We start from the raw sequence: 21,736 nt of genomic DNA, 5'->3' as shown, positions 1-21,736 counted from the left end.
TGTTTTATGACAGAAGATCCTGATAAGGAATACGGAACTAATAAGCCACCACCAACCGGAAGAGTTCGGGAAAGGTCAAAAGGAGACACCACGTGTCTGTCCACTTCCCAGAATCCCTTTCGCTAGCATCCATCTTGGCTGAGCGATGCGTGCGCCACCAGGAAAGACTCTGAATTAGAATGATTGGCCAAAGACTATCCGGAAACTAATCCCATCACCATAAAACCCAAGACTGCGAGCCACGCGGCAGAGCAGTTCTCCTGGGTTCCCTTACCCTCATGCTCTCCACCCGGGTGCCCTTCCCAATAAAATCTCTTGCTTTGTCAGCACATGTGTCTCCTTGGACAATTCATTTCTGAGTGTTAGACAAGAGCCCAGTTTTGGGCCCTGGAAGGGGTCCCCCTTCCTGCAATACCTCTATCCTGGATTCCCTACATCCTTGTAGATTGCAGATCCAGGGACACAGCCAAGAAATGAGTGGCCAGACCTCTCTGTGAGGCTGGGTTGGGATCACAAGCTGGAGAGGAGGGAGACGGCAAAACCCCAAGAGCTCCTGCAATGCACCTCCTCCAGGAAGCCTTCCTTCCACCCACCTGCACTCCCATGATGCAGGGTTCACCTAAGCACTGTGAACCACTGCAGTGACACATCTGTCTGCCCTCCTCCCTCTAAGTTGTGAACTTCGCAAGGGCAGGGGTCTGTGTTTTTCCTCTTTGGACCCTGCACCAGGGCTCCGTAGTGCTCCTCCAGAGAGTGGTGCAGGAAACACGGTTGACTGACAACCTCCTGCTGCCATACCTCAGGTCTACACCACTCTCTGAAGGCTTTCTTTGCCCCGGATCCCTTCTGTTTATCTTTGCTGCATTTTCCCCCAGTAGATCTCTTGTGCATCAAACCTGACCTGACACATAGGCCGCTTGGTTACAAACCACAGAAAAGGACATGGCTAACTGAGAAACGTTCGTCAGAGGAAAGATACTGGGAGCTCATAGACTTGACAAGAAGCTGGAGAATCAGCACAGAAATGGGTTGGAATCACAGAAGTGGTCACAGATCATGGCCCAGGACCAGTGCTGGTTAGGACATCCCGCTGGATCCTTGACTGCTGCCACCGCCACTTTTAGGCAACACGGACCCTCGTTGCCCCCAGAAAAAAGCCCCAAATGGCCCTTGCAGACTCTAGCCCCAACAGGAGCATGCTGGCGCCCCGACCTCCAGGACCTGGGAAACAAGACTTGGCAGGTCCCCCAGATGGCAGTTCAGGCGCTGGGTTACCCCAGAGAAGACATGTGGCACCAGCACTCGGCTAACCTGAACTTGGAGAACACTGCTTCTCTCCTTTCTGCTCTTTTGGATGGTGGTTTATTAATTTACTCATTCCTTGAATACCTGAGTGCCTACTCTGCTGGAAGCTGGGGAGAATAAACGTCTAGTGGTGGTAAACATTTAACAACCAGCTCCCTGGAGGCCAGAAAGCACTGCTTTGTAGCACTGATCAGTTTCCACGGCATAAACACCCCACGGCTGTTTTCAAGCTACTGAGGCAGTGTCACTAAACATAGGGTTGCACTGTCAACTCTGCCCAGCCACGGGCGCCAACGCACAGACTGTCCTGCCCTTGGGGAGTTTACCTTCCAGTGAAAGTGAAAGTCAGTCGTGTCCAACTCTTTGGGACCCCATGGACTATAGGGTCCATGGAATTCTCCAGGCCAGAATACTGGAGTGGGTAGCCTTTCCCTTCTCCAGGGGATCTCCCAACCCAGGGATCAAACCCAGGTCTCCCGCATTGCGGGAGGATTCTTAACCAGCTGAGCCGCAAGGGAAGCCCGACCTTCTAGTAGGGCACTGCCTTCTACCCTTGTGTGTTACCTTAGAATAAAACAAATCTTACAACCTGAATATTCAAATATTTCCACTATAAACGCCACAACCAGACTTCCCTGGTGGTCCAGTGGTTAAAAATCTGACTGCCAATGCAAGAAACACGGGTTTGATCCCTGGTCCAGGAAGATCCCAGATGCCACAGGGCAACTAAGCCTGTGCACCACAACCCCTGAAGCCCGAGCCCTCTAGAGCCCGCAAGCCGCGAGAGAAGCCAGCACAATGAGAAGCCTGTGCACTGCAACTAGAGAGTCACCCCTGCTCACTATGACTAGAGAAAGCCCACACTCAGCAGTGAAGACCCATCACAGCCAAAACAAACCACAACACAACCTATGCTACAGCCCACCAGGAATCCAAAAGGAGAAAAGAACATTTCACATTTGAGGATTTTTCTGTGTCTCTACTTCTCTCCACCCTCCAACACATGCATCCATTTCCCTTGATAGAGTCATTCAAAGTTGGGGGGTGGGAAGGAGAATGTTCAAACCCTCAAGTGCTAGTCTGCACCCACTCCGCCCCCCAACCCCACCCCACCCTGGTCTGTGGGAGTGAGATGGGCAGTGTTTACTGTGGCTGACGGGGGCTGTCACACTGCCTGGCCTTGGAAGGGAGTTATATCCTCAGAGCAGGGACAGAAATACTGGTTCCCCAACCCTTCCACGGACACATGGGCCATCCAGAGACAACTGAATTCCTGGGATGTCCTTCCGTGCCCTGGGGCCTGAATCCAGGTCCTGGGATAGGAACCCAGCAGGAGGTTGAGGCCTTGTGAAGACCCCAGGGTGTGGGTAGGACACTGCCCAGGGTGGAAGAGCCCCAAGAGCAACAAAAAAGCAGGAAGAGAAGTTTTCCAGAAAATTCGTCCTGATTGGCTCCCATTCAGCAGCTCTGTTCTCAAGATCTCATCCTCTTCCTTCCACATGGACATATCTCTCTCTCTCACACACACACACACACACACACACACACACACACACACACACACACACACACACACACACAGTGCACACTGCAAGAATCTGGGCTACAGTCTCCTCTGGAGAAGCCACTTGCCTGAACTTCTGGAGACATGCAGGGAGCTGGTGTGAGGAGACCCCCTTGTCCACTGTCTGCTTCCTGAGGGAGAGGGGCTCCAGCTCAGGCCCCTAAAAAGGCCAATGTGGGGTGCGGTGTGGGGCCAGCCCCAGAGCACAGGCCTGGAGGGTCCCTCCAGCCTCTTAGGGGTGGCCCGGCCTCTGGAGCACAGCTGGTGTCTCGTGGCTGAGCAGGGTGGCCTCAGTGCCTCAGTCGCTGCAGAGAGGGCGAGGTGTCATTCTCTGGGTGTGGTGCTGACGTGGGCTGGGCGTCCCCTGCTCAGTGCCTGCTGTCCCTGTGGGCTGCCAGGGAGGGGTCCTGGATTGGGACCCCCAGAGGCCAGCAGCTGAGACTCCTGAAATCCTCTCCCCGTGGTCACTCTCCACTTCTCTCCCAGGGCACTTACCTCCTCTGCTGCTTCAGCTGCTGTGTTTGGATGATTCTCACCCAGAGACTGAGTGATGTCTGTGCCTTGTGCCAAAGTCAGAGAACCAGCGCCCTGCAATTCAGAAACAGCCTTTCCAACACTCAACTTATCGAGGGGAAAGTACTAACTTTTATCTTCTTGCTGTGCTTCTCTAACCAGTACATTTCAGACCTGTTACCTTGGACTCCTCTTTCAGAGTAAAATGCTACTTAAAGATAAGGGGTGGTGTGGTTACTTCTGTATTAAAACAGGCACACAGACATACAGGCACAGACAGACATACAACGTGGATTAAGCTTGAGAATATGATGCTAAGTGAAACAAGCCAGAAACAAAAAGGTAAACATCGTGTGATTTCACTTCCATGAGTTACCTAGAGAAGGCAACTTCCCAGGTGGCGCTAGTGGTAAAGAAGCAGCCTGCCAACGCAGGAGACTTAAGAGACACGGGTTCCATCCCTGGGTCAGGAAGATTTCCCTGGAGGAGGGCATGACGACCCACTCCAGGATTCTTCCCTGGAGAATCCAATGGACAGAGGAGTCTGGAGGGCTACAGTCCATAGGGGTTGCAAAGAGTCAGACACAACTGAAGCGACAGCATGCACACAGAGAAGGCGATTCATGGAGACAGGTGGTCACCAGAGGCTGGGGGCAGGAGTGGGGGAGGTATGGGGAGTTAGTGCTTAACGGATACAGTTTCAGTTTAGCAAGATGAAGAGTCCTGGAGATGGATGGTGGTGATGGTTGCACAACATTTTGAATATAAATACCACTGAATTATACATTAACAAATGATGAAGGGACTTGCAGGGGGCTTGAGTTCAACTCCTGGGCAGAGAACTAGATCCCACATACTGCAATGAAGAGTTTGATCGCTGCAACTAACACCCAGCAGAGCCAAACAAATATTTTTTTAAGAAAAGATGAAAGGTGTTCCCTGGTGGCCTAGTAGTTAGGATTCTGGGCTTTCATTGCTGTGGGCCGGGTTCAATCTCTGGTTAGCAAACTAAGATCCTATACGCCATGCAGTTCGGGCAAAAAAAAAAAAAATTAAGATGGTAAATTTTATGTCATGGGTGTTTACCAGAATAAAACAACAACAAAATGCGTTGTGAAATAAAACTAAAACTTTGATTTTCTTAAAACTCTGGAGACATTGCTGCCTGTGGCTGCCACTCTGGACTGCCCTAGACCTGCAGGGTCTCTCATGATCCTCTGTTGCTTGAGCAACTTTAGTTGGAAAATTTGAGAAAACTTGCCTGCATTTTACAGAAGAGAAACCAGAGGCGCAGAGCGGTGCTCCAATTCACGGTGCCCCTGTCCTGGAGGTAAGAAGCGCAGGCCTTGGCGCCAGACCTGCCAGGGCGGGGGCAGCCTCTCCCACTTTCTAGCCGTGTGTGTCTGTGACTGTTACTCATCTTCTCGCAGTTTCCATTCTCTCACCTGTGAAATGAGGATAACCCTATGGGCTCTGTGAAGGGTCTGGGCACGTCAATAGTAAATGCTCCAGGGACATTGGTTTTATGGGGCCAGTATGGTTCTCTGGGGCTTTTTTTGTGTGTTAAATGAGGGGTAAGAAGAAGTATCAAGAACCACACTTTATTCCCCCTGCATTCAATGTGGTGACACTGACCGAGGAGAAACCCATAGGTTTCTCAAGATGTCACAAATGTGCCCTGGGGGAGGAATCCTGTTTGGATTCCACCCCACCACCTATTTATAAATACTGGATCTTTTAAGCAGATAAGGCCAACTGATCTCAGGCTTCAGAATCTCCAGCACAGCCTTATAAACAAGGGCAAAAGTGGTTCATGTTTGTTCTTACTTAAAACACATTCCCACACATGCGCCTTGTTTATGTATCATCCTGCATGGAAATCCCCTCCTGTGGGCCTCTAATCCACCCATTACTTCACTTATTCAGCAAACATTTATTGAGTCATTTCTAGGAGCCCCAGATGGGTGGGTGAATGCACACACTCGGCTCCCTCTTACCACCTCGGCCAGCTCTTCTCCTTACCTGGGGAGTGGGAGGGTTTGAGCAGCTGGAAGGCACACCTCTGTGGTCTAAGTGAAGGTGCCCACATTGGTTTGCTCAGAGGATCAGGGTGCATGAGACAGTTTCCTCTGCTGGCTTCCCTGTCTAGAGAGCCAGTCTGCAGACAAAGGCTGTCTGCTCTGAGAATAACAAAGGAGGGTGTCGGGGAGACTGGGGTGGGCCACAGGAACGTCAGCCCTCAGGGAGATGGCAGGAAGAAGCAGGTCCTGGCCCCCCACCAGCCAGAGACAGAATCCTGGAGCAACACTGTCTGGGAGCAAGGGGCTTGTCTTGTGAGAAACTGGCTGGGCAGAGGCGGGGGATCAGGGAGGGGCTGCGGGAAACAGCTGGGTTGGCTGAGCTCCCAGTGGGGAGATGAGGCCAGGCTTGTCTCCAGTCCTGGGGGGCAGGGCCTGGGGCCCTCTGAGGGGGCGGCCAGGCCTCTCCTGCCAGAAGGCTGGAGCGTGGCCAGGAAGATAGGCAGTGCCTTCCAAGCACCCAGGGGCCGATGGGGAGGGGGTCCAGATGGCCGTTGGCCACTCCACTCGGCCACCAGCTTGGCAGAGCCAGCTCCCAGGCCTGGTCCTGGGTAAGCTCCAACTGCGACAGGGCCACTCTGGGCCAGATCACCTGCCTTCCTTCACGGAAACATTCGCCAGTGCATTTGACTTGAAAACAAGAATCAATTTATGCAGCAATTAACAAATGCTTGGTTTGCCTTGGTGAATCATTTCTTTAATGACAAAAGTTGCATAATCACTTTTAAAGTCACAAGTCTGTGACTTTATTATTTCCTGGTTTAAGTCATGACTCTATTGTGCAAGCAAGGAAATGGGGAATTCTCACCCTTGCTGTTAGAAAGAGTTCTCCAAAGAACAACCGGACAGTGAGAGGAGCCGGGTCTCTGTCGCTCCTGAGGGTGGGCCGCTGTGGGCTCACTGCCATGTATCCATCAGACACCAAAGGGGTGTCCTGGCTTAGAGGGCAGGATCCTACATCACCAGAGTCAAAGGGGTGAGGCCACCGATAGCACATTAACCCCTAGGACGGCTGGCGGCACCGTTGAAAGTGAAAAGTGAAAATGTTAGTCACTCAGTTGTGTCCAACTTTTTGTGATCCCATGGACTGTAGCCCCTCAGGCTCCTCTGTCCATGGAATTTTCCAAGGCAAGAATACTAAAGTGGGTAGCCAGTCCCTTCCCCAAGGGGATCTTCCCAACCCAGGGATCGAACCCATGTCTCTTGCATTGTGGGCAGATTCTTTACTTTCTGTGAAGAAGGAATTCATAGGGCCTGAACTCCATCTCAGGCCTGTCCGTGCTGGCTGTGCTCGACTGCCTCTCCAGTGGACTCTGAACTCTCTGCTTAGTGCCTGTGAGGACGACAATGGAAGGATAAGACCCCCTCCAGACAGAGGAATCCTGAAGATCACATCCAGGCTACTCATTGCCTAAGAGGAAGCATACCGTAATCACACCTGTCTCCGGACAGGTCATAAAGTTTTTTTCGTACCTGTCAAGATGTAATCACAGGCTTATCGATTATTAACTGGTTGGAATGTAACTGCGGGCTTATTGACTATTGACTGTTTAAGACACGTACACATGGGGCAAGTGGTGGGTTAAGACACGTACACATGGGGCAAGTGGTGGGTTTAGACACGTACACATGGGATAGGAGGTGGGTTTAGACACGTAGGCATGGGGTATAAAAGATTTTCACAAATGCTGGACGGGGTTCTTGGCTAAGAGGAGACTCTGCCTTGGGCCCACCGGTGTAATAAACTGCACTCCACTATCTGCATTGTCCTTCTGAGTGAGTCTGTTTCCCGGAAAGCGTGGCTATAACATCTGAGCCACCAGAGGTTCCCACCAAGGCTGAAGGCCTTAATAAACTGCCATGGAACCCAGCTCCAAATGCCAGGGAAGTAACCCAGGAAGGCAGAGTAGCCACATTTAACAAAAGTGAAGCCTAGCCCAGCTCTCCCAGTCCTGCCTTAGAGAGAGCACAGACATGGAGGAAATCAGTGTGAAAGCAGATAGCCTCCTGGAGTCTTCAGACCTTGCACTCAGACCCCTGTGCAGGTTACCCAGGATAAAAATGCCCTTTCTCTCCCACTGGAATGTTACTCAAGCCTGATGACCTTTTCAAACTAGATGACCTTCTTGCTGGACTATTCCAGAGAGGATCCCTGAACTGGGAGGGAAAGGGGCAGGGAGGCTGGGTTAGGGGGTCTCAGAAACAAGACTTCCCAAGGAGATACCACGATGGCAGAAGGTGGCATGGAGGTAATTTTCAACATCTCAGAAAATCCAAAGGCATCACACATTCACATCTATCTGGCTCAAGCAAGTTAAAACTCGGTCATCTCATTAAATATCTATGTATCTTATCGCAGATGTACGTAGATCCAATGAGGAGACAGAAAAACAAATTATTTCCTAATGAGTTATTCAGTGTTTGGTGGACAAAATCTCTGAAAATCTAAGCACAAGATAAAAGTTCAAAAAAAATCTCTCTTCAGTTTCCTTGACAGATATGTGATAACCACATCGGGAGAGGATGTACCAACCCTTAAAACACTCACCTAAATTCAGGTATTTAGGTATAGTATAAATATATTTATCTAGCTGCTAGTGTTGTTTCCACTTTTAAATCATCCCTGGATGTATATCTTGGAATTTAGTGGTTCTTGACTAGCTCTGCTACACAAGAAAACAAATGTAATCAGAATTTTACCTTCACTTCACCTTGTGGTGTTCTATGGTAAAAGGGTAACAAAACCCTTTCCTTTTGCAAAAGGAATTGACCTTGGGTTACCACAGAATGAAAACAGTTTTAGAAGGGGGAAAAAAAAAAAAAAGACAAACTGAGGCAGCAAGAGAACTTCACCTTCTCGCCTCAGAATTAAAGCCTCCTACAAACCTGGTTTCTGAGGCTGTTCTGTCTCCCGCCTTTAGAGGGCACAGCATAGCAGGCATGGAAGGGCCAGCCCACTTAAGAGAATCAATTTCTGTCAAGAACAAGAGGCTCTGTTGTTGAAAGGTCCCTGTGGTAGGTCAGTCGTCATCCTCCACAGTTTCTACAAGTCATTTAATGAAGGAAGTATAGTTTAAGTAAATACAGAAACAGATTTAGTTAGTGAATTAGGTTTCCCTCTGGGAAACTAACACTTGAATTCAAAATCCAATTATCCTTGGATATCTCCCACATTCTTCCTGATTTTGTTTTTCATGTACGCTCTTTGTCTTCTTGCCAATTCGGATTCTTCCCAAACTTGGTTCAAATGTTATGTTGCTAGAGAAAACTCTGCCCTTAATCCCTGTCTTTCATGGATCCTTCCTTTACGCCGCATTCCCATTCAGACCATGTAGTAAATATTGTGCTTGCTTGTACTCAAGCATGCTATCATTTCACTTTTAACCAGATCCTAAGAACTGGTGGGCAGGGTCTCCCCTGACTTTGGCACACAGAATTCCCAGGGAGAGGGGTTGGGCCACAAAAAGCTGTGGTACTTACCTAGTGATGAAGGAAATCCAGCCTCATTACTCCTGCTTCTTAATCTGCTGGGGTCATTCTTCCTTTTCAGCAAGAGCACCATTGTCAGGGGCCCTAAGAATCAGATACCTCTCAGCTGATGAGGACAAATCATAACGCTTCTCTGGCAGGCTCTAATGACACTGCCTAGAAGATTCAGAAAACCAAGTGATGCTTGATTACCATAGGAGGGTTAAGAACACCTTCTTTTCTTTTATGCCCCTGGCCAATGTACCCAGGAACTCATCCACCCCTTCTCTGCTTCTTCTGAAGACAATAGGCTCTTTTTTTCTGCCACAGACTTATTTTTTTACCAGTAATTCCCAACATTCTGTAAGGGAGTCTCTGTGTAGAAACAAAAGGCTTTGTAGAGTGATTGGACAACATATGCTACACGAGGTCAATAAAAGAAATGTTGTTTTTTTCCATCATGTGACCTAGGTAATAATTTTTTAAAGATAATCCTCTGGCTTATAAAATCTCTGCACTGTACAACATACATCCTGTAAGTAATCTTGACAGTCTTTACATTGAGTTAGATGTTTTCTGGAAAAAATATTTTTCAAAAAAAAATTTTTTTTCAGAAACATGTTAAAAATAATTAAGACTTCTCATAAATAGTTTTAATATAGTACCCTTCCGAGGTGTGACCTGCTATAGTCCGTATGACTTATTTATGAGTGAAGGATGGAAATGCGTGTGTGCTTCTGTTTCCTGATAATGGCTGAAGAATTCTCACAGTTACACGTGAAAATACTTTCATGTAAGGAGACGAGCACACCTGGAGTCATGCAGTCTTTATTAATTTGATAAATAACAGGAAAGTCTGCAATCATCTATCAAAATTGTATCTTACCAAGAATTTGAAAGTTACTTTGAAAAGATGTATTCGCAGTCTGTCTGAATCGTGTACAAACAGTGTCTGGAGAAGCAGAAGCCAGGCAATGAACAGGTGAGGGTCAGTGATCCCACAGAAACCCACCCGGTGCTTCGACTGCGTGAACACGCCAGTCCTGTACACACTGCTCTGCACAGTTGACTAGGAAGCTGTCTTGTCGCAATGCTTACTTGTTTTTAAAGGAAAACTGCCTCCTGGGAAGTCTTTCCTGCTACACAGGCCAGGCTGAAGTGCTAACACCAGATTCCAGGGTCCATGGTGGACCCAACTTCTTCCTCAGGGAGATGCTGAAGCTGTCAGAGGTCCCGGGAAATGGCTTTGACATTCGACTTCTGCACCAGGCCTTCAATGCACAGATCTGATGTATTCCATGCAGAGAGGGCGGTTCTGACAATGCCATCCAGACGATCTGGAATGTGAGCGCTACAGTGGTCTTGTTGGGACACCTTGCTCTGCAACTTCAACGAGGGTTGTGAAGAGCTGAAACCACTGTTTTTTTTGTTTTTTTTTTTTTAATTTATTTGGTCTTTAATTTTTCTTTATATACCATATAACCATTTCAACTATAATTATTTTTCTGCAACACAGTTTTTCTCATTTGAAGTCATATGAAAGTCCAGACAATATTGAAAAATATAAGAACATGAAATATAAGTCTCCTGTGTCTGGGGACTTTTAAAATCAAGTCTCTTCCCAAACCGCTACATTCAGGACTCCCTTGGTGTTGAAAATGAAAAGATGAGACGGATTTTTATACTATCCAAAAGCAAATTTAGAGAAAAAGGAATACTTTACTGAAAGGACTGGTTTCTGGAAGAATCAGGTCACCTCTGTTACATACATTTTTAAGCCCTCAATAACAGTAATCATGAAAAACGGTTTTGACAAGTAGCCAGTATTTTAGAGAAGCTAAAATGGTGTTCACCAGAAAACGAGACTGCAGCTACACTGAGGATACATTTGAGTCATTTTTGCTTCCTTAGACCCCAGTGCCATGCCAGGAACAGGGAAGACATTGAACAAAACCCTTCTGAGTGGTTTCTGAGCTCATTTTTTTTAGGGCTCGATCATAAACAGGCGAACACGAAAGGCCAGGCCCTGGCGGTGGTGGGGGGGGGGGGTCAGTATCAGAGGCTTCCTTGAGATGTCTGACCCTGTGAGATCTTACGTGGTGGTTTAACTTGTCTTACCTTCTACAAATTATGATTAAAACTACATATATAAAGTCTGTGAGGCCAAGTAAAAGCCAAGGACTAAACACGTTATCTGTTTGTAAAATAAAGAAGGTTTTTAAAACCAAGGAACACTTGAAAAAAATGGAGATCCAGGAATTTAAAAGTAAAAACACCACCCCATCAGTTGTTGCTTCTGTAGTGCAATCAATAAATTGTTCACTTGTGATTTTCTTCCATGTTGCTCGGAAAGATTCTTTTTCTGATCAAAGTTTAGTCATTTATAGTGAGTGTTGTGATCCAAGGACTACCCGCTTACCTGGTGAGAATCAGAAACACAGAAGCGAGCACTTCTTTGAAAAAAAGCTCTACAGATCCCTCAAATATTGTTGGAATTTCCACAGGCTAGTTTACGGCAACATTCTGTATGTAAACACTCTTGTAGGCCAGTCAGACGCAGACATCCGTGGGTGCCATTCTTCCTCCTCCCCTCCCCCTCTTCTAACGCAGGTCAGCTGAGCTGGTCATGCTTTGTCAATGGTTCTGGCGCCACCGCCACCCCTTGCCCCTGTATGAGGGCACATCCTCAGTGGAATTGCTGTTTTCTCTGGTGACAATCTATTTTTCATGGTGGAAGACTAGTGTTTTGACATTGCAGAAACTGACTTGACTTTAAGAAGAAGGTTCAAAGGAAAAGTTCTAAGACTGGTGATTAGAAGAAATAAGATGATGTTCTCTCTATGCTGAGATGTGGCTCTGTCTTGCGGAAAGTGATAGGTCCACTGCAATCTCTCTACATAGGCCAGTAACACACAGGACGGATCTGAACACAATCACACACCCCACACATCCTCTTCAAAGGTAAACCCTTAATGAAAGGCATAGCACATTTGGGAGCCTCACACAAATAAACTACTCAGGGATCCCTTCAAGACTGCTTCAAGTCACATACTGGAGTTCAGGTGGCTTTGCTGTAGCTTGTTGAATCGTGTGTCTTCCTAGAAGAGAATATCCATGTTGCCACTTATCTGAGGAGAAAAATGGCATCTTGGGGAAAGGGGGCTAAAGGAAAAAAAAGATGACAAAACCTACTCTCGAACCCCAACTTTCTTGGCATAGCTGTAATTTTCCCTGCAGTTCTCACAGCCCAGGAGCATTTTTACACACAGGGTAGTACTGGCACATTACTCCTGAAGTTAATTTCTTATTAGAAATATTCCACGACAAAAAACAAATCCTCTAAACTCCATGGAGAACCCAAAGCAGATCAAATGAGAGCTGGGGAGAAAGCAGCAGGAAGCTGAGGGGGAGTTGGCCTCTCTTCAGCCTCAGGGGGAAACCACGTTCCACACAAATGCTCAGTGTGGCCACCATGGCTGAGGGCTGGCTGCAGTTGGAGGAGGGGTGTAGTCACAGTGGCTGAAGGCTGGCTGTGGTTGGAGGGGTGTGGTCACCGTGGCTGGGGGCTGGCTGTGGTTGGAGAAGGGGTGTGGTCACCGTGGCTGAGGGCAGGCTGTGGTTGGAGAAGGGGTGTGGTCACCATGGCTGGGGGCTGGCTGTAGTTGGAGGAGGGGTTGTGGTCACCGTGGCTGAAGGCTGGCTGTGGTTGGAGAAGGGGTGTGGTCACAGTGGCTGAAGGCTGGCTGTGGTTGGAGAAGGGGTGTGGTCACCATGGCTGGGGGCTGGCTGTGATTGGATAAGGGGTGTGGTCACCATGGCTGGGGGCTGGCTGTAGTTGGAGGAGGGGTTGTGGTCACAGTGGCTGAAGGCTGGCTGTGGCTGGAGAAGGGGTGTGGTCACTGTGGCTGAGGGCTGGCTGTGGCTGGAGAAGGGGTGTGGTCACTGTGGCTGAGGGCTGGCTGTGATTGGAGAAGAGGTGTTGTCACCGTGGCTGAGGGCTGGCTGCGGTAAGAGAAGGGGTGTGCCTGGCAAAGCTCCCTCCAGAGGGTCCGTGTGCCCACAGCTGGTGACTCTATTTCTGTTCATTGTCCAACTGAACTGCTCAGGGGCTGAACTCGAAGGCCCAGTCCTCATAGAGGTACATTGAAACGAAAGGTAACGTGGAAGGGGAAATGGAGAACATCCGTTGTGAGTTTCTTGAGGAATTGCTCGGATCCTCTCCATAGGACATGACCTCATTTTGTCCCACTGGCTGCTGGGGGCCTCTCCTCGCTTTTCTTGGCAGCTGCTTCTCCTCCAGACTCTCGGTTCTCCCTCAGCTCACCAAGTGAAATAACGGTGTTCTCCAAACCGTGTACAGATACAACTGAGTCGTAAACTTTATAAACCACTGACTTTTGGCTATTGGCTCAAATTCCAGCCTACTGTCAAGAGACAACGGGTTGTAGTTTTTTAAAAAAAAAAAAAAAAGGAAAAAAATCAGGACAGAAAAGTGCTTCACGAGCAATTTTACTCTTCTTTAATTCTACTGTCTTTGGGCACACACTGTATTTTGCTATTGAAGAAATCATGACAGCAGGGGTGAGAGCACTGACTCATGACACATTCTTTGCACCACACAAAGAGCAAAATCCTATAACAACTGGACCATCTGCTACCACAACAGGGCTGTCTTATTCACCGTACAGGAGAAGTGCTCGTGAGGGGAGTAAAGGGAGAGAGAGGGGAGGAGGGAGGCACCTGGGGGCAAGTGAACCTCCCAATATGCCTACAAATTAGGAATTTGGTGGAAAATCCAGAATTTACCTACGGGTGATAGGGAATCGTTGAGTTATAGTCCCATTATTTCCAGAAATTAATGAATTTGAACCTGAGGTTAAGACTTTTAAGATAAAGCAACCTCAAATAAGTTCAGACTGGCCTTGGGAAGAAATGGCAGCCACAGATAATGAGCTTCAGTGCTTGAGAAGAAGTGTCAAAATCAACCTATACCTCTGACTTGACTCAGGTGAAAAAAAGTCTTATTTAAAAACGGTAAGTCTGCAGCAAAAAGTCTGAAAGTTTGAGTCCCTTCCCATCTTTCCATTTTGCTGCTGGTGCCTGTTCTCCTTATGGTATCTCCCGAAAAGGTTCAAAATTCAATACAGATTTATTAGGTTGATTTTCAATATGTAGTTTAAGATGAAGAGTCCTGTTTGGTTTAAACCATTTCATTTAACCTCCTGGTAATGGTAGTCCTGAGAGTCTGCAGCGTTGGTAAAGTCCACCTACAACCACAGGTCAACCTGCTGGTGGGAGCACAGCAACTTTTTGGCCCATGGCTTTGCCTTGTCCTTGTCCCTCAAATCTGGTAGTTTCTGCATTGAGGGACTTAGTTCACCACAATGACGTGTTCAAAACCGTTTTCTGTAGAAACCTCCTTCCAACGCCCAATAGTGCAGGTGGTCAGGAAGACTTGGAAGGAAGCTGCAAAAAGTCCAGCTGGGAATCTTGATTTTGTTAGATGTGGACACCGGAAAATCACCTTTGTCCTCCCCAGATTTTATTATAGTCAAAGGTGAAAAATCCATGAGATTCTAACTGTAAATATGCTAGATATAAAACTGATGGAATGCTAACTGGTCCATAAAGGGCTGAACAAGATAATCTGTGGCAAAGTAGAAAATAAGCCCAAAGGTGATAGAGACTGGAAGAGCTGGTAATGCTTTCTTGAAAATGGCGAGGAGCAATAATGTAAGGCACAAACCCTGTGGAGAAGGGGGGAAGAGACACAAATGCAGACATAATTATGCAAATATTCTGTGCAAATCAACTCAATCACAAATCTTGGTCTTAATTTAGTTAACTGAATATACAATCCTGAGGTTAAATTTTAGAACAAAAGTTTTTTCATTGAATCTGGAAACATTTTTCTTCACAAAAGAGATTATTATCCATATATTATTGATATTACATCCCCTAATTCTAGGTAGGGGATAGAATCTGAAAATAAGCAAAATGATTTTTTAAAACAAATTAACAATACTGAAATTTCTATCTAAAATATTGACTTGGCTACTGTAAATTTAGTTTGGCTAGCTAAAAATCCTAGAGGTGACATTCTTTATGCTGTCTGGGGGCAAAGACGTACTCATGGAATAAACCAACAAACGCTTGTTTATGAAGTGTATAGTGTTATCTTGTAAACACAGAGCAGCTATATAATACAGGCCATTTTTCATCCTAGTTAACTGAGACACTAAGACACATCCAGAAAACTAACCTCAAAAGAGGAATAAATGAAAATTCTAACTGGTCACATGACCAAGATAAATCACAAATATAATCACAAAATAAATACATAAGTAAAGGCTCTCATCTAACCTCTCATCCAACTTCACTCATATATACATGAGACATCATACCTCCAGCAAAAATAACAGTAAGAAATATCTTATGAGTTACTTAAAATTGTAGTTCTGAAAACTTCAGGCTCACATTGTGACTCTATAAGCAAAATCGATGTGTGATCAGGCACTATGTTAGCTTTTCTTGCCTCATATTGCCTGCCCAAAGGACACTGTATGCTGCAGGTTGTGGCATTAAATGCAAAACTGCCACCAAACCCACACTAAGTGAGGAACTGCTTACCCCTTTAAGACTGATCTAATTTTCTACATAATTATTTATGTTGCCAGGCTTGAAGCAGTGGTTCCTAATCAGAGGTGCTTACCAGAATTTCCTGGGGGAACTTAAAAAAAAAATACACAATTAAAACAAATTAAGTAATATCTCAGGGCAGAGAAGCACTGTTTTAAAAGCTCCCAGGTGATTTCAATGTGTGGTCACATGGAGAAACTATTCAGGTGAGGTCCAATTATTTGTGTTTTTAAAAAGCTCCCCAGGTGATTGGAACACTCAGCCAAGTTGGGGTTAAAAGAACTGCCTTTTAATCAGTTTTGAGATAAGGAGTTCTAACAGGTTTTAATCAATGTATACTTACAATTAATATGGCTACAAAACAGGCTATGGTTGTGTTCCAGTCTCCACTGGCTGTTGCAGAAGCTTTACCAACCAGAACACTGTAGAAAATGAAATCTCCTAATCCAAGTTTTACTCCCCCTAAAACAGAAAGATTATGAATATAAAAGTTTGTCACTCTTTGCTATGACTTCACAATTTAAAAATGTGCTCCCTCCCCATCCCACACTGAATGAGAAATCAGTAAATGATATTATACAAAGTTAGGCTTTAATTAGGTTTTCTTTTTTGTTTTGTTTTGTTTTCTGTAACAGGAGGTTCAGATGCTATAGGGCTGACTCTGGGTTCTTAAGAGTAGATGCTGCTGTTATATATAAAAAATAATGACAGTAAATAATTGTCATCTATTGTTGCCGAGTTTATACCTGGCACTTGTTCCAATAAATCCTCACAAGAAGCCCTATGAGATAGGTATCATCTCCTTTTATTTGAAAAACAGTTTCACTGAGGTATGATTTACTTCATAAAATGCACCAATTCAATGACTGTAAAAAACTTGGAATTGTGCAACCATCACCATAATCTACATTTCCATCACCCAACTTAGATACTTGTGTTTCAAGCCTTAAGCAACTGATCTGTTTTCTAACTCTATAAATCTGACTTTTCTAGACACAGAAATGGACTCATAATATGAAGTTTTTTGTGACTGGCTTCTTTCATTTAATATAATTTTAAAAAATTGAAGTATAGTGTCATTAAAAAAGCCAAGATCATGGCATCCGGTCCCATCACTTCATAGCAAATAGATGGGGAAACAATGGAAACAGTGACAGACTTTATTTTCTTGGGCTCCAAAATCACTACAGATGGTGAATGTAGCTGTGAAATTTAAAAATGCTTGCTCCTTGGAAGAAAAGCTATGACCAACCTAGACAGCATATTAAAAAGCAGAGACATTACTTTGCCGACAAAGGTCTGTCTAGTCAAAGCTATGGTTTTTCCAGTGGTCATGTATGGAAATAGATGTGACAGTTGGACCATAAAGAAAGCTGAGCACTGAAGAACTGATGCTTTTGAACTGTGGTGTTAGAGAAGACTCTTGAGAGCCCCTTGGACTGCAAGGAGATCCAACCAGTCAATCCTAAAGGAAATCAGTCCTGAATATTCATTTGGAAGGACTGATGCTGAAGCTCCAATACTTTGGCCACCTGATGTGAAGAACTGACTCACTGGAAAGACCCTGATGGTGGGAAAGATTGAAGGCAGGAGGAGAAAGGGGTGACAGAGGATGAGATGGTTGGATGGCACCATTGACTCAATGGACATAAGTTTGAGCAATCTCCGGGAGTTGGTGATGGACAGAGAAGCCTGGCATGCTGCAGTCCATGGGATTGCAAAGAGTCAGATACAACTGAGCAAATGAACTGAACTGATGTACAATGTTGTGTTAGTTTCAGGTGTACAAGGTGGTTCAGTTATATATACATATATATATATATTTATTCAGATTATGTTTCATTACAGGTTATCACAAGATACTGAATATAGCTTCCTGGGCTATATAGTAGGTTCTTGTTGTTTACCTATTTTATATATAATACTATGTATCTGTTAACCCCAAACTCCTAAATTATTCCCTACCCCACAGGTTCCCCTTTGGTAACCAAGTTTGTTTTCTATGTCTGTGAGTCTATTTCTGTTGTTAATAAGCCCATTTGTATCATTTTTTTAGATTTCACATATAAGTGATATCACATGATATTTATCATTCTCTGACTTACTTCACTTAATATGATAATCTCTAGGTCCATCCAAGTTGCTGCAAATGGCATTATTTCATTCTTTTCTATGGCTGAATATATTCCATCATGTATATATGTACCACATCATCTTTATACATTCACCTGTCAATGGACATTTAGGTTGCTTCCATGTCTTGACTACTGTAAATAGTGCTGTGAACATCAGGGTATATGTATCTTTTTTGAATTAGAGTGTCTGTCTTTTCCAGATATATGACCAGGAGTAGGGTTGCAGAATCATACTGTAACTCTAGTTTTTTAAGGAACCTCCTTACTATTCTTACATAGTGGCTGTAACAATTTACATTCCCACCAACAGTTCAGGAAGGTTCCCTTTTCTCCACATCCTCTCCAGAATTTATTATTCGTAGACTTTTTGATGATGGTCATTCTGACTGATGTGAGGTGAAACCTTACTGTAGTTTTGATTTGCATTTCTCTAATAATGAGTGATGTTGAACACCTTTTCACGTGCTTGTTTGCCATCTGTATTAACATAATATTTCCGAAGTTTATCCATGATTTTGGCATGTATCTATAGTTTGTTCCTTTTCACTGATGAATAGCTTTTCATTGTATGGGTATACTATATTTTGTTTATCCATCACCAGTTGATGGACATTTAGATTGTGTTCCGTTTTTGGCTATTATGAATAACGCTGCTATGAACATCAGTGCACACATCTTTGTGTGGACAGATTGCTTTCATTCCCATTGGGGAGATTCCTAGGAGTGGATCTGCTGGGTTCTATGGTAAATTAACATTTAGCCTTTTGACAAGCTGCCAAGTTGTTCTCTCTGATGGCTGTATCTGTGCATTCCCACCAGCAGTGCACAATGCTTCTGGTTTCTTCAGTCCTCACCTGCACTTGGTGCTGCTGTCTTTTTGATTAAAGCCATTCTGAATCATGATGTTGAGTATCTTTTCATGTGTTTATTGGCCATTATATTTCTCCTTTGAGGAAATGTTTATTAAAAGTATTACCCTATTTTTAAAATATCTTCCTAAAAAAATAAAATAAAATATCTTCCTATTATTGAGTTGTAAGAATTCTCTTTATATCCTAACTACAAATTCTTTAATAGAATTTAAAAATATTGTCTCTCAGTATGTGGCTCTTTTTCCTTTTTAAAAAAATGTAAATTAAAAAAAAAATTACTTATTTTTATTTGGCCTTGCTGGGTCTTAGTCGGAGCATGTGGGATCTAGTTCCCTGGCCAGGGATTGAACCAGCCCCCCTGCACTGGGAGCATGGGGTCTTGGCCACTGGACCACCAGGGAAGTCCCCCCAATTTTTAATTTTTTTAGAATTTATTTTTGGCTGTGCTGGGTCTTCGTTGCTGCACACAGGCTTTCTCTGTGCGGAAAGGCAGGGCCACTCTTCGCTGTGGTGCTTGGGCTTCTCACTGTGGTGGCCTCTCTCGTTGCAGAGCACAGCCTCTAGGAGTGCTGGCTTTAGTAGCTGCAGCACTCAGCACATGGGATCTTTCTGGACCAGGGACTGAACCTGCGTCCTTGGATTCTTAACCACTAGGGAAGTCCCCCTTTGCTTTTGTTAACATTATTATTATTATTATTTTTTAATGTGGTTAAATACACAGTTCAGTGGCATTAAGTACCTTCACACTGTTGTGCTACCATCACCACCATCCACCCACAGAACTCTTCATTTTGCAGAAGTGAAACTCTGTACCCATTAAGTAACTCCTCCTTCCTCTCTCCCTACAGACCCTGGAAACCACCATTCCACTTTCCATCTCTGAGTCTGACTACTAGAGGTACTTCATTTAAGTGGAATCATACAGTATTCATCTTACTGTGACTGGTTTATTTCACTTAGCATAATGCCTTGGTTCATCCACACTGTAGCATGTGTTAGATTTTCCTTTCTTTTTGAAGTTGAATAATACCTCACGGTATGTATACACCACATTTTGTTTATCCATTCATCTGTCAGTGGACACTTAGGCTGCTTCCATCTCATGGTCACTGTGATAGTGCTATAAACGTGAGTCTATAGATTCCTCTTCTCTCTCTTTTTTGGCTGTCCCATGTGGCTTGTGGGATAGCAGTTCCCCCACCAGGGATCGGACCCTCATCCTCAGCAGTGAAAGCACAGAGCTCTAACCACTGCCAGGGAATTCCCTAAATATCCCTTCTCTAAATGGTATCGTTTGAAGTTTTAAATTTTGACAAGGTCCAACCTATCAATTTTTTTCTTCTATGTATCACTGTTGTATTAACGAACTCTTTGCCCAACCCAAGGTCATGAAGTTTTTGTTTTCTTCTATAAGTTTTATAGTTTTGCCATTTACATTTCAGTTTATGACACATTTTGGGTTAACTTTTGTGTTGAAAAGATTATATCCCTTTGCCACTGAATTATTTTAGCACCTTTGTTAAAAAAAAAAATCATTGACCATAAATATAGGTTTACTTCTGGACTTTCAGTTTTATTTCATTGATTTATATGCCTATCCTTGTGCCTGTCTTGATTACTATGGTTTTGGGGTAAGCTTTGATTTGAAATCAGACTGCTTAAGTCCACCACCTTCTTTCTTCTCTTTCAAAATTATTTTGGATATTCTAAGTTCTTTACATTTCCAAATAAATTTTAGGATCAGTTTATAGAAACTAACAAGCTGATTCCTAAAACTTACACAGAAATGCAGAGGTCCTAGATTTTCTATTGCCAAACATTATTTTTAACTTATTAAGTTCTTTTCAAAACTATGGATTCAAAAATACTCTTTGACTGGAGGCTCAACAGTAACCCATTAAGCTTTACAACTTGCTTTTACCTTTCTGGTTGTTAAGTAACTATTGCCAACTGAAGTTTGATCCTGGTCTTAAAGCTTTGTTGTCTGAGTTACTTCTGGAAGACAGGAGTTGAGAGCCCTGAGAAGCAGGATCTGCTCTAGATGTATGTGAGAAAGGAGCAGGGTTCTGGTTAATAAGATCTTACTGAGTAGCCAGCGTTTCTTTTTAAGTTGTGGAAGCCAGAGTGAAGTCTTCCTGAGTGCAAAAATAAATCATATGACCCGTGAAATTCAATGCTCTGAATTAGAGAGTCAGTTATCCTTTAACTTGCTAACCTTCCCAGAATGATGAATACTTCTACCAGTTTCAAGTGTGCAGAAGAGCCCAACTCATTTTTTAACCCTCAAATTCTTCAGCTACAAGATGGGGATTACAGAGCTATTTCACAAGGTTGGTATCAGAGTTAAAAATAATACAGAGAAGTTCTTGGCACACACAGTGGCTAAACAAAGGATAGCCTTATAAAGACTTGATTCCAAACGGTGCTACAAGAAACTAACTGAAAGAAACTAACTTCTTCAGGGAAGGAAAAAAAAAAAGCTATAGAAATAAATTTTAAAAAATAACACAGATGATAGACTTCCCTGGTGGTTAAAGAATATGCCTGCAGATACAGAGGACACGGGTTCGATCCCTGCTGGGCAGGATTCCACATGCCACAGGGCAACTGGGCCCATGCTCCGCAACAAGAGAAGCCACTGCAGTGCGAAGTCTGAGCATGGCACAGCAGCACTATGCAGAATCCCTGCTCGGTGCAGCCAGAGAAAGCCCACACAGCCAAACACAAATAAATAAAAATTTAACACACACAAAGATACTCAACACTATTAGTCATCAGAAAAATGCAAATCAAAACCCTGATGAGATACCACTTTACATTCACTAGAATGATTACAATCAAAAGACAGATAATAAAAAGTGTCAGTGAAGATGTATAAGAACTGGAACATACAAACAGTGCTAGGGGGAATGCAAAATGGTGCAGACACTTTGGAAAACCGGCTGGTAGTTCCTCAACAGGTTAAATATACAGTTATCATATGACCCAGCATTCTATTTGTAGGTATAAACCTAAGAGAAATAAAAACGTATGTCCACACAGACAGGTACATGAACATTCATAGCAACAATATGCCTAATAGCTCGAAATGGAAAAAATCTATATGTCCATTAACTGATGAATGGATGATAAATGTGACATATCCTTACAATGGAATATTAT

At 44.3% G+C, this 21,736-nt stretch overlaps 1 protein-coding gene across 3 annotated transcripts in view; it reads right to left on the bottom strand.

Annotated features, from left to right (window-relative positions):
* Positions 1–13,421: 13,421 nt before the first annotated feature.
* Positions 13,422–21,736, bottom strand: part of PSEN1 (presenilin 1) — a 70,567-nt gene continuing 62,252 nt past the window's right edge. For all 3 annotated transcript variants that reach the window (XM_043472473.1, XM_043472476.1, XM_043472475.1), the window contains exons 11-12: positions 15,911–16,029; positions 13,422–14,675 (exon numbers count right to left, since the gene is read on the bottom strand). In XM_043472473.1, coding sequence (XP_043328408.1) covers positions 14,520–14,675; positions 15,911–16,029 — 275 coding nt within the window. In that variant the 3' untranslated portion in view covers positions 13,422–14,519. The remainder of the gene's footprint in view (positions 14,676–15,910; positions 16,030–21,736) is intronic.

Source organism: Cervus canadensis, chromosome 6 (genome assembly GCF_019320065.1).
Source record: "Cervus canadensis isolate Bull #8, Minnesota chromosome 6, ASM1932006v1, whole genome shotgun sequence".
In the NCBI taxonomy this organism is placed as follows: domain Eukaryota; kingdom Metazoa; phylum Chordata; class Mammalia; order Artiodactyla; family Cervidae; genus Cervus; species Cervus canadensis.
The sequence above is the reverse complement of the archived record's forward strand: the minus strand, read 5'-3'. Positions and strand labels throughout refer to the sequence as shown.